Raw genomic sequence first — 14103 nt, forward strand, 5'->3', positions numbered from 1 at the left:
TTAAAAGAAGAGTATTCAATCAATGCACCCTGCCGGTGATGACTGAAGGAGCTGAAACTTGAGGCATTACAAAACAACTTCAAAGCAAACTTAGATCCGCCCAACATGCCATTGGATTAATAATGGTAGTAGTAACATTTAGGGACAGGGAACGAGGATCCTTCGTTAGATAGCAAACTTGATTAGAAGATATCATAATAATATTACAATACTAACAATGGTAATATTCTTTATTTCCATCAATACAAGTGAAGTGGGAGGTCGGAGTAAAAGCAAAGTCGCTTGACGGAGTTGCCACCACCCTTAAAGCTGGCAGGGTGAGCACGGCGCAACGGAGGGCATATTTTTCATTCAACTACGCTGTGCGTAGTGAGAAAAATATTCGACATTGTACTACGCTATGCGTAATGAAAAATAAGGAAATGAACTTCTAGCACACTACGTTCACTAAAGCTTGATGTCGGGCTAGTCGGTGTAACATGCATTTGTAGGTAAGTGGCGCTTGCTGTGAACACAGTGCCGGGCACGGAAAAAAATTTGCACTTTCACGAGAAGACGTAAAAGTGAAAGCGTACGTGAAAGTGTACGTTTTGTTTCCCGTGCCCGTCTCTGTGTTCACAACAAGCGCGACTTACCTTCAATAGCACGCTACGCGTAGTGAAAACGAAGTAACTGACAAGAAAGCAATAAAACGTACACGCAAACAAAATAAGGCTACTCATCAAGAAATTAATAAACCAGACCAAGCTTTTTTGTTAAACAGACAAATCAAGATATATCGACAAAGACCACAATACAATAATAACCCTGAATTCGTATGAAGAACCTGTTGTTCTGGAAGTAAGCTGCGTAAAAAGTAAAGTGTACACTCAACAAAATCTATACCCTCATTTAGTGAGTGTGATTAAGGTGGCGGGTAGTTGATATCAAAGGAGTTGATAGCCGCAGTTCGTACGGGGTGGGAGCAATGCCCAATGGGGTTTATGGCGATGTGGATACGGCGACTCGAACAATTCTAAGCTTGCAAGTCTTCACGGCTTCAGGCTTGCAAGGAAGTTAAACTTCATAGAAAGATATAGATTTATGCTGGCGGCATAGTACGAGTAACTTACTACAGGTGGACCATGATGACAACAGAATGGACACCGTGAGAGGGGACTACAAGGAGGAGAAAGCCATTAAATCGACGGAGAGTGGAAATAAGAAAATTAGTAGGCAAAGTATGAACTCGGGCAGCGCAATACAGAAGCAGGTCGAGGTCAATGGGAGAGTCCATCGTCCTGAAGCGTACCTAAATAGGCTCTTATGATAATGATAGTAATGATGATGATATATACCATATTCGTTAGGACAATGTCGCTGAGAATTAAATTGCACCTATTAGCAAGACGTTCTACGGCGAAGTATGCATACTTCTTCCTCGTTTTTCTGCGTTCTTCCACTTTCTGAATATGCGGTCTACATGCGTCGACATACACTTTTAACTTACTGCCAAGATTGCGGCTATTGCCTTGAAGATTCGGGTGCACGCACTATGACCAGGCGTTTCCTAGAAGCGCAAGCTCCTTGATTTGAGGACCCTGCCCGTCTCACGAGTCCCGAATTCAATGCGATGCAAGTGCTATGCATCCCGTTGCCGACACTGGCGATTCCAACCAAATCCGCAGTAGTAGTTATAACGTCAGGCTCGTGTTAACTCTTTACCTGTTGAGCGTAACAACGTGGCAAGGCACATCTAGCCAGTGATACGTTGCGCTGTTTTTTACCGGTTGTCGAACTTTTATAAGTTGGAGGCCGCAACACCTCATGAAGTCCCCATTTATTCAACTAAAACCAACAAGCCAGAGTGGCATCGGTGATGCGTATCCGCAAGGAAATGGCATGCTGAAGAACCCTGGGGTCGATTTCCAACCAATCACAAATCTCGTAAATATTGTTAACCTAATATTTTACTCATATTTTTATGCCGTGTTCGACATTTAGGAGGCTTTCTGTGTGCTGACGCCGAAGCCCGACAGGCGTTTCTGGTCACCTGGTCGCCACTCTACTCACCACCGACGATGAGTTCGGCGGCGGCGTGGACGGTGCGTGTTGGTGAGAGGCGCACGAAGCACTGGTACATCCCCTGGTCCTGTCGGCGAATGGAAGGCAGGTGGAGGACTCGGGAGCGGGCTCCGCCCAGCGCGCTCTGAATGCCGACCGACGATAAGCGCCGTCCATTGTGTCTCCACTCCAGGCTCGTCTCGTCCAACGCCCAGTCCAGGCCGGATGCGTTGCAGCGGAACGCGGCAGCGTGGCCCACCTCGGCACGCACGTGCGCAGGGCTCACCGTCACCCAGGGCGGGGCTGTAGTGCCATAGAACAAGAGCAGAGATCAATATTCATGCTTGTAGTTGACGAGGCTCTGCCGTGAGCCTGATCTGGAGGGTAAGCAGCAATGCAACAAAAGGGAAGGTATACATTCCACTTTGTAAAGGGGGATGCGCTGTGAAGGTTTTTATCACACAACACAAAGGTGACACAGAATTGCTGCGGACGGTACATCCGTTATCAAAATTTTCTAGGCCATTGCGAAAGTTCATATGCCGCGGAAAGTTCTGTCTGGAACGTAACAGGGAGACTAGCCGAGACACGTCTGAATGCTCTGCCATGCTCCCAAAAACAGGGGCCCCGTTTAATTCCATTCTCGTGGCGTTCATGGCTGCTTGCACACCGACGGTGCGTGGCCCGCACTCGTCGCTTGTCGCTCCGCCCCAGCGCCATCGCTCTTGTAGCGCCCGGCTGCGGCAGCAGAAGGCCCGAGTTACTGGGGTGCCGCCACAGTTCAAAGTACAAGCTTACCTCTCCAGTGAGGCTGAAATGTTTTGCACCGGCAGGGTAAAGAAAACGCCTTTTTTTCACACAGCCGTGAAATATTTTGATCACTGTTAAACATTAGGGTTATTCTTTGAATTATCCGTGACACAGAACTCTTCGGCAATTCCTGTAAAATTTTTGCAGAGACTGTGACAATAAATTTTATTTCTTTTTAACGGTGACGCCAGGCGTACCTGAGTAGACACACGCAGTTCCAGCGGTTTTCGTCTGAGAATTCGCGGTAAAGTCGGATTAGCGCAAGTTGTTTTCGCACACGCAGAATAGAAATTATTCGAACCCTGACCTGACCTTCAGGCATTCGGACCATGCCATCCTGTGAGTTTAGAAGCATCAATGATGGAAATGGCTTCTCCTCTCCTAGCGAAAAGGAAGATCCGGTGTGTTCTAGAACTGCACGGTCCGCATCGAAATCATTGGCCATTTCAGACATTAGGGTACCGACATCAACACATTCTTTTTCCAACGCCTGGCTCTGTATAGGATGGCAAGCGCTTGATAAGCTCGTGGAGCTTCGGGAATTTGATTGGAGAGATGACAAATTACACCATCTTCCCGTGGGGAACCGTGATGAGGATGCGAAGCGTCGTGGCAGTTACGTGTGGTTCCATTGTGGTGCCGTTATGTTGAGTGATCTGGTTTTTACCAGCGCCAGAGGGAATTCCGCGTCCTGGTCCACACCGTGGCAAAGGCACGCAAGTGCTGTTGTGTTACGGTGAGTGGGCGGTGGTTATCGAGGCGCCGAAACTCGTCCATCGTGTTCTTGTCGATGTTGTCTGTGTGGTAGAATCGGTAGTCTCCGTCAGCTTTGGTGAGGTAAAGGTTGTTGAAATTGGTGCACCGGCTTAGAGCAATGTACACGCCCTCCTCTTCGCAGCTTTGTCTTCTCGTTCTTCTTCTTCGGAGGTTCCCCTACGGGAAGATGACGACGGTGGTTGAACGCGAACCTATCTCGTGATGGATTCTTTGGTTGGCCAATCCCTAGGGGCATCCTGCCACAATCAGCATCAGAGGCGCTGCGGACGGGGCTGGTTGAGCTGCAAGGCGCGTGGCGCTTCCCGCCAGAGCTTTCCCGCGGGAAATTCCGCATCCCCCTCTAAAGTTTTCAGTTCGTCGTTTTCGTTGACGTTCAGCTTCGCGTGCCTTCGTTGTATCAGTAGCTTCTTGACGTAGTTTGAATGAGTCAAGGACATAAGGCGCGTTCGTAGCACTTGCTCCTGTCCCGGATTTGTAGCGTAGTGGTAAGAGCACCGCGTACCTCCCGTTGCGGCCAGAGAGTCGTAGGAGCGAAACCGGGTGCCGCTAACTATTTCTTTTTTTTTATAGTGCAGTATCGCGGAGCTGTGGGTGTAAGGAGGAGAGTTGCGCATGCGCAGTGAGGGTGTGGACGGCGCCGCCATCAACGACGGAGGACCAGGCGAGCCTAAGAAATGCTCCGCATTTAAAAATAAATGGAACATCAGCCATATAGTCTTCGCTTAAAAAGAGCGGCCCATTTTGTTTTCTCAATAAGAAAGTCAAGAAAAGTAAAGTGAATCCCATTACAAATGTCACCTTGCGTTTCATTCCTGTCTGGAGGCAAGTGTCTACGAAGTCAATAGGGGAACGCGAGCAGAATGTGCGTGGATATGTTCTTATGTTCACAAAGACCCACAACCTTTATGATCACAAAGGCTGCCTTCATATACAGTAATAGTTCGTATGGTAACACTTTTCATTTGCTGGCTGTACGAACGCCAAAGGTGTTACTTCCTTTCTTTGTATTCATATGTAAATGGGAATATTGTGTTGATGTGCTCGGCGTGTTTTGGAGATCTTATTTTTTATAAGAAATAACTGGTTTTTGCTGCGTACACATTGCGTGATTTCGAACTGTGGGCGTTCTTGGGTAAAAAAAACCCTGAAAGTAAAAAAAAGCAATCGCAGTAATTACCCTGAATAATTAACGGCACGCTAATAATATGGACTGGTGACTTCAGCAGAGGAAAATGAAATAAAGAGAACAAGATTCATATCAAAAGTAGACAAGCCTTGTTTGGCTGCTCCGAAAAAGAGTCGTGCTGTGGGATCTAAACCAAAAGTTCGCAGCGGGCTGTCATAGTTAAGCCTGCTGTAGCAGTGCATAAGGTTTCGGAAGTGCACTTTAATTGAAAAGTGCTTCCGCATTATCTGACATGAGGGCAGAAGTTCATGAAAGCAGAACGGTGACTGGCCGTTTTGATTCCCATGGAGGCTCAACCCGCGGTAATTACATGAGAGCACCATCCATCACTTTGGATGTGACATATTTATGTGATTTTAGCTTTTAGTAGGTGCCCTGAGGACAGCCGCTGAAGAAATGATAAAGAAAAAAAACCTGTTTACAATGTTTATGCACGGCTAAACACTACGACGACACAACGCAAAAACCCGAACCACTAGGCTGAAGCACTTCTGTTATTCCTGCCTTACATCGCTGGCATCTTCTCAAACTGTTAATGTGGTTTAAAGCTGACTGACCAAGTTTATCCCAGTTTTGAAATTTTTGCACAGAATAACGAAGGAGTAGGCATCACCCGACGTGTTTTGATCCACGCTTGTGCGGCCCCTCCTTGCTATCTGTTTCTGCAGAGCAGTCAGCTCACATAACATTCTAATCTGCCATTAGGGCACTGCGTTAAGCGACGAAGACTCGTCGGCAAAGTTTTGAACGAACTTGAAGTTAGGAGTTAGATGAAGAAAGCCGAGCAGTGCATCGGGAAATGCGTAGTTAACAACGCAGATTCGGAGAGTAGCCGCACGTGGATAAATGAAAAGCAAAGCAAAACAACAAATAAAATAAAAGAAAACTATTGTAGGATGTAAACATCAACAACTGGAGCACCTAGATAAAGGGGCGCTCGCACTTGGCTTAGCATGTCCCGAGGTGCCGTTCACGATAACCCTATTTTCCGGCGACGGCCTCGGCACTAGTCCCTTCATGTATTTGACACATCCGACTGGACGCCGCTATCAACTCCAGAACCCATCAACACAAACACCATACTCACACCTAGATGTAGGCAGCTTCTCGACTAGCTGCACCATCAGGGAACGCGGCAGTGCTAAGGGTACAGTGGCTGATTGTTTGTATTTTTCTACAGCAGGTGAAGTGAAGTGTATTTTTTTGTCATAGAAGACACGGGGGCAAATAGCGTTTATGCCAGACGAGGTCTCGGTATCCTAAGAGAGTTGGCAATACAGATATAAACGCAAAAACCACTTAGTGCATAGAAGGTGCAGCAATCATTTGTACAATACCAATATACACGCAGTAACTCCTATAAGAATACACAAGTGCAAAATAAAAGGCAAAAAGCAAATTGATAGTTGTGCAGGTAGAATTCGTACATACGGTTGAAATAAAGTAAAACATTCGACTCGGGTACTTGTGAGAAACACATAGAAATGTTTATATACACTAGCATCAATGTAAACACATACATAATCATACGCACATAGCTCGAAGGCGGTGAAAAACGATTTTACTTCAGAATTGTACTTTGAATCAGGTGTTGTGTGGTTCTTTTCTTGAGCATGTTTCAAGTTAAAACAACTCATCAGGACAGGAGAATTCGTTTGAGGCGTGGGTGCTTGAAAACTCAGTTTTTCCCGTTATTTGTTCGTGTTCGCAGAAACCCTAGCTTTACCACGCGGAGATTGTAACGTGTTGTTATCAGGAACACAGTACATGCAAATATGGGGAAAGTATTGAATCAGCCGCAGATAATAAAGTTGGTCGGCTACTAATATGCAGTGTATAACAAACAAAGTTGGCGTACGTTATCCCTCATATGTTATAATATCCCTCAGTACGTTATAATATCCCTCAATAGCATGCACTGCTCTTTCTTGCAGGAAAAATAATTTGTGGTAATTTGAAGACGTGGTCGTACCCCAAACAAGATTGGAATAAGAAAGTACTAAAGAAAACAGGGCACTATACAAATACCGTTTTAACGAAACATTTAGTAGATTCAAATCCGTGAAAATAGGCCAATAATTTTACTTAGTTCAGAAGGAAGTTTTTTCATATGAACAGACCACGAAAGTTTTTCACTAACCACACACCGAATTTTTTTGGGGAAGAAACCTGACTGGTTGTAATATTTTCATAACGAATATGCAGCCAATTAGTTTCCACGGAGTTGATGTGCTTGAAAATATTACATTTCGTTTTATTTACATATAAACTAAGCTTACTTACATACAACGAAACAGGAAATTTAAATAAATAAGCATTGATCCTATATTTAAGCGCCGATAATGAACGGGAAGAGATAAAAGTATTAGTGTCATCAGCGCACATTACCAGATCGGAAGAGTTATGTATGCCGTTTACGTCGTTGATATGTTTATGAATAATAACGGCCCTACTATCGATCCCGGAGGGGCCCCATGCTTCACTGCCTGTATATCAGAGCAAATGTCATTTGTTGGAACTTATTCTTAATAACTCTTACTGGCTTTATTTATTGTAATTGATACCATACCGTGAACATGAAGTGTATCCAATCCATCAAAAGAGTCTGTTTCTAGCTACCGGTCGAACGACTTATCGTCTCACGTTATTCCAGAAGGTGCCGCATTATCCCGCACGGGCAGCGAAATAAGCCCTCCGCTGCAATGCGTATCACGCCGGATCGATCATTCTCACAAATTTGGCATGGAACAAAGCCCCAAACGATATTATCCTGAGTCACTCACTCAGCACATAAGGAGAATAGAATTGCCCTAAAACAGATACCGCGACCATATATATGATAATCGGTTGCTTCGAAATGCAATACTATTATTATAAAATTAGAGACCGTTCCAATGAGGGCGTTGCCATATTGCGTGCGCAGCGCCGTTTGGTAGCTGGCCGATTTGCTGGCTTGGGCGTTTGCTCCGCGACGCATGGGCGCCAGCGGCGTCACGGTGAATTTTTCGTTATAGCGCATTTTAGGTTCTTTTCCGTAATATACTTTAAATGGGAAAGTTGTTGCATAGGATGAGTTTAAGCGATCTGGATTAAATTGGCGGCTTTTGAGGCCGCAGTGGAGCGGAAATTCATCTCGAGATAGCGTGGTCCGCGCTGCGTAAACGATGGCGTGTCGAAAATACGTTTGCAATATTTCGTTACATTTTATTTTGTTTGCGTGTGTGTGCCCGGGATCGCGTATAGGGGGTACTTTGATCGCTTTACTGCAAAAACTGATGTTTGTTAACACGATATAACCGTGACACGCTCTACACTAATGGGCAACAAGCGGAAGCGCGTGTCAGTGTAACAGAGTTCTGGCTTCATATCCCTGCAGGGTGTCATCCAGGTAGTTTGGGGTAAACTTAGTAACTATTTGGCATATTACATAGTTTGTATTAAATCATCGATATATAAAAACCTCACCCTCAGCCACCATTGCCGCCAACTATAAACAAAACTTCCTCTCTCTGGAATTCCAAGCTGCTCTGCAGCACAATTTAGCCCTGCAACTAATTTACAACATAAATAAAATAGGCAACACGGCTCCTGCAGAGCGTCATAAGGACTTATTAAGCGTCCGCCGTTGCGCAACCAGACAAGCGTTTGCTTTTTCGTTGCCTAGTTTGATGTTGCCGACAAAGAGACATCACATTTGGGAAATAGACTGAACTCTTGGCTGGAGTGAGTGAGTGAATGAACAACTTTATTTTCCCCGAATCGGGGATGGGGGAAGAATGAAGGCGGAATCCCCTTCAATAACCTCTTCCCCGCATCCCCTCAGATTGGCGGGAGAATGAGACATCTTAGGGGGGTAGTAGCCACTGTGAAAATCGCCAACGCCAGCCCACGTGATACCTGGAGCCGCGTATGCCGCAATGTGACTACAGCAACTGTGGAGATTGAACTAATACCAGCTGCGGCGCAGGCAAGTTTTAGTGACACATTTTAGTTTAGAAAGAAGGTTGAAGAATTTTCTGCCACTACTCCAAAGTAGGTGCACAGAAAGAGCTCAGCGGAACAAAATTGCCAAAAATCTTAAAGTGCGCAACTCACAAGCTCCTTGTCTGGCTCATTTATGATAGCAACATTTAATGAAAATAATGCGTAAATTAGTGGTAAACCCGCTCGCGGGACGCCTACAAAGTGTAGTCAAGGCAAAGAAGCAGCCGCGCCAGGCCTCCGTGATCGGCGCGCGCACACTCCAGAGGGAGGAAAGGCGGTCCGCGCGCCGGGACCGCTGAGTGCGAGAGTACGTCCCCCCCCCCCCCCCCCCCCCCGATGGAACGGTCTATAGTACAATGCGCTTTTCTGCTCGTAATGCTCAGTATAATCTCACGTTCTCATGGTATTATTCTCGGTCTGTATAACCATCCCCCACGAGCTGCCGCTTGAACTGCGGATAATAAATAAATAAATAAATAAATAAATAAATAAATAAATAAATAAATAAATAAATAAATAAATAAATAAATAAATAAATAAATAAATCGAATACTGGACTCAAAGTAAACGAATTAATGAAAATTTGAAAACGGTTAATTGTCCCGCGAGGGCCAGTGTTTCCAAAAGCTTTCCCATTCAAGCTACATTAAGGGAACCCGGATAAGCTAGTGGTTTAAATTGTTTTCAGCACAAAAAGCGCAGATAATAGTTAAGTGCGAACCCCCCAAAACTAACGTGCACAGTCTCAGAAATGCTATGCATCAAAAGCCGGCATATAAACATATACAGGGCGATGCCTCTAAATTCATCCGCATTTTACCCTGCGGCGAGGGCTTCCATCCAACTAGTCGCGTTGGATTAACCCGGAAGTCAGAACAAGCGCCTTCTGCTTACGGGTTACGATAAGCTCGATCTCCGCCTGTGCTTCTCCGACGCTGTTGGAAACGACGCAGACGTAGGTTCCAGCATCGCTGGCAACCACGTTGCCGATGCGCAGAACTCCACCCGGCTGCCTCACACGGGGATTCTCTTCGAGCGCGAGCATCCTCTGGCCGTCCCTCTTGAACCAGCTGGGGGCCAGATGGTGGCGATTTGCAGGTACACCATGCGAAAAATCAGAATTGGACAAAATCAGCGATATGAAACCTTCATTGCAAGAGACCGGACAACCACGATGCAGCAATTTCCCTAAAGGCCATGGGTGGGTTTTACCCATCAACATCTCCTGGAGCTCAACGTAACTATTTCTGCACCCGAATGTATGCGTGCGGCTTATAGGAAATAAGTTCTTACTAATACGACGGTAACCTGCCAAATATTCTTGTTAAGCAGCAACCAAACTGACCCCGAACTCTACGTCTGTTATGTACAGTTTGAAAAATAAAGGAATTGCGACATTGCAGGTTGGCGCAGTCAGGAACTGTGTCGTAAAACGTCTGCGTGATGGCGCGTCCATTTTAATACCATTACTAATAAAATTTTAGGTTTTTTACTCGCGGTCATTTCGTTGGTGCCGCTTGCGTATGCAGTCTACAATACGGTTTCGGCGATTCAGGAACAAATAAGAAGAGACACTCTTGCGTGTAGATATTTTCAGCACAGTATACTAATGCATATTCAGCACAGTCTACTTACTCGTATTCGCATAAAGAAGTATTCTTTTAAACCCACTAATAAGCTTGAATCTGCAGGAACGATAGAGCAGCCATAATACTAAATCGCCTGAAAAAGTTTTCTCGCGGTCAAGGTGCCGTTTCTTTCATTTCTAGTTTAAGTCTTTTGGAAAGACACAGCGAGGACTGCTTGGTAAAAGGAGAGTTTGCCACAACAACAAAAAAAGCAGCAAAGGCGTTTCTGGGATTTTATTGAAAATTCTACACGAAACGCTGGGCCTTCGAGCGTAAATAGAAGGATGACAACTACTGTGTCGGTGTACTGGCGTTCAAAGCACTTCCCAATAACGCCTTCCGCACAGCGTAACAGACGTCTACGTACGTTCGATAAAAGCGATTGTAAGTGCCCGGGGTTATATTCTCACGCCGAACAACTGATTTTTGAATGAATGACACGGAAAAAAAGATTTAAATGACGTCTCTTACTGCGCTGATACGGCAAAAAAAAATCGACATCACGCACTTTGAACCTGGCACATGAATATCAACCTAGGTGCGTCGACGAACGGACTGGCGTCAGAGGGCCGGTATTGTTGTCGGTAAGCCTTTTGATGGTTTCGTAGAAAGACATATTGCGAACATTATTAAGACGGAGAGGGTAATAGGGAGGGAAATGGAGACAAATTGACCACGACGCTTCCACGGTTTCCGCATCTGACCTCTTTTCGATGCGAAGGGAAGTGGGAGATAAAAATCTCAGATCTTTCATCTGCTTACTTGCCTGCCAAAAAGCAGCCATTGTAGTGCCAGGTATTGTGGAGAAAACTGAGTAAGGAAACCGGAAACTATTTCACCCTAGAACAGAAAGGCATCGAATGGTCGCAACAAAATTAATTGAACAATAAACCATTATTCCGGGGTTTATAAAAGGGGCGTCGTGGAATGGCAAGTGAGCTGGGGTTACAGTGAACTACATTTAGTTAAGCAAGATAATCAGGCAACACAAAGCCAAGGAAGTGGCGCCTTGATTGATTCTTAGAACTCGCTGGCACCAGTGAGCTACTTATCGACTGGTCTCTGCAGATTGGCTAGTGCTGATCAAGCCAACGCAAAATGGACAATGACTTAGAGCCAGTTCCCTGGGGCTGCAGCAGCAGAGTAAAAAAATCTGTAAAATTTGAGCTGTAAAACCTAACTAATTGGCAAGTTTTCCTGGAACACAAAGAGTTGAGTTAGGATCAAGTTATCAAATTTTAATTAAAGTAAGTGATAGGGTTGACGTAACTTGCTTGTATCACTGGAAAATCAAATCGCCACGCTATAACACTGTATAAATGATCTCCCATGTTTGAAATGCCAACAGCTATAGCCCGTTTTTTGCTTCCTGCCGAGCTCCACTTATTGAAATGCAGTCAGCATACTCACGGCCACTGTTTTGTCATCCCTGCAAAGTGCCAGGATAACGTCTTTCGGTAATTAGTAAGAATATTTTTGAAGCGGGATCTCTCTAATGTCGCAGTTCGAAAAGCAATTTATTTTGTATTTGGAGCATCTTATTCCACCCGGGAAAAATTTATTATGTTGAAAACCGCTTATTTTGTCATAGAGAGCGAATGTGTTTTTCGTGTCGCCATAGGCTTTTGGAAGTAGACGCCAAGCATTGTTCGCTTTGCATTTATACGGCAATCTCAGGACAATAGCAAACATCCAGACTCTGATGGCAGAACGTCTACAGAAGCATTGATGTAACGAAACGGAATCACTGCCACATACGTAGGCTATACCATCCTACCTCACCATCTATCGCGGATCGTTATGCCATTCGGTTGACCCTTTTACATGCTCTCTGACTGTTCCACAATTTTTCTCTATACGACATTAGCGTCTACAAAACACACAATGCGAAGGGACCTCAACTATTATCTGGTGTACGTAAATTGAAATGTTTTATATAAAGGCACACATCACGGTGCTTTTTTTCAGGAATTCTAGCCACTTCAATATTCTCGGGGCAGCCGCAGCCGATGTGGCCGCCGGACGTGCACCCCCTTGAGATGACAGCAAACCTCCTCTGCCCATTAAATGTGGTACACTGGAAAAGGATGACTTCTGCTTGCTTTTATCTTTGTGCTTGGTTTCCTCGGCAAGCATAAAAAACCCTGCTAAGCACTAAAACTTCACTCATTTTACTGAAAGGGTTAATCTCAGTGCAAGCGTATGTCCCATACCAGGAGGAGAAACAGGAGGAAGTAGTGATAAAACAACATTCGACTAATGATGTGGACGAATTTAACATTCCTATTTCATTGTGAACAGAGAAAAGTACCCATTCAGAGAGAGAGAAAGAAAAACGATAAGTTCTATAAAGGATAACTTTTGTTTCAATAAATTAATCATTGCTTCCTCAGGTACTCCAGATGCGAAGTTAAGGGTACTTCAGCGAACAGCGAAGCAGGGAATTTGGAAGAAAGCATTTCTGAGTGAATCGAGAAAGTTACCAGACATCTATATTCGTACACACTCACCTATATCTGGGAACAGGGAAACCTTCGGCCACGCACACCAGATCAGCAGTCTCCCCCGGGTCACTGTGTATTCTGCTGCTACGGTGTAGTATGGAGGGCATCTGAACCGCCACGGCACCTGGAACGATAGAGACCGAGGCAACATCATTGAACACAACACGAAAAATAACAATAGAAATTTTAAGCTGCCTAGCTGTTCTTCATCTTCTGGCAAAGCATCTCGTACTATCTCACGCATTTCGGGTCAATAAACATTCCTTTTATCACTAACTTCCCTTGACTTATTCCGAAGTGTAGTGGCCTCGACGTACCAGCTCTTTGTCTTTCCAATCCAGATCACGCTGAAAGCGGGAAAAGCTTTCTTGCCAGCTATGAAGTTTGATTCAGATGTTCGTGCTCGTTTTATTCTGTTTAAAACGAAGGGCCGCATTCTGTTTGTCCGTAGGCAGATGCAATTATTGCGAAAGTTACCAGTATAGAAATATGTAAGAAATATGGTTTCTTATTTCCTGACAATGGCAGAGGGAAACAGGCGGTAGTTATCCGCGCAGTGTTTGAAAGAATCTTATTACAAGAGTACAGATTCTGCCGGCGAAAGATTTCTGTATGCTCATTCGGTCCTTGCGTCCTATTGGCAAATACGGCTTTTAGTAATTCTTCACACAAAGGTTACTTGGAGATAAAATATAGGCAACTCAGCGAATCAATTTTCAATCATTAACAAAGTCAGATATCGCGCGGACGCTACTCCACAACAAGGAGCCATAAATAACAAATAATGTATTCTACTTCAGCTTACACACGCACTGATCCGGGTCTCACCACCTCTCTCAACTCCACATCAGAGTAACTGAACTCACACGTCTCACTTCAGGAATGTGCGTCCTACATTATGGCCTCCGAGGAAGACACACTTACCGATTATAAGAAGTCATTAAGGCGCCGAATCTTTAAAAGCACTCCCTTCAACAACATCAAGCACAAAGAACGCTATACTACATTTCCTTATCCTGATATCGCCAAAAAGTGCTCTCGGTGTCGCAGCATTTACATCTACGTGCCGCCTTCTCCAACTTGGCCTTCACAACCCATTGTTCTTCACTCTTTCCTCTATCAACTGCTTGTGTGAAGCTACGTGAACTCTCTATAATTACGGGGGAGCGTG

General features: G+C 44.9%; 1 protein-coding gene across 1 annotated transcript in view; it reads right to left on the reverse strand.

The window, feature by feature from the left end:
- LOC144175068 (cell adhesion molecule Dscam1-like) overlaps positions 1–14103 on the reverse strand; it is a 322844-nt gene that overhangs the window by 110997 nt on the left and 197744 nt on the right. The window contains exons 5-7 of the mRNA XM_077704109.1: positions 12939–13056; positions 9695–9870; positions 2053–2346 (exon numbers count right to left, since the gene is read on the reverse strand). Coding sequence (XP_077560235.1) covers positions 2053–2346; positions 9695–9870; positions 12939–13056 — 588 coding nt within the window. The remainder of the gene's footprint in view (positions 1–2052; positions 2347–9694; positions 9871–12938; positions 13057–14103) is intronic.

The sequence above is a fragment of the Haemaphysalis longicornis genome, unplaced genomic scaffold (assembly GCF_048455015.1).
Source record: "Haemaphysalis longicornis isolate Haplotype H1 unplaced genomic scaffold, Haemaphysalis longicornis Haplotype H1 scaffold_3, whole genome shotgun sequence".
Taxonomy (NCBI): Eukaryota; Metazoa; Arthropoda; class Arachnida; order Ixodida; family Ixodidae; genus Haemaphysalis; species Haemaphysalis longicornis.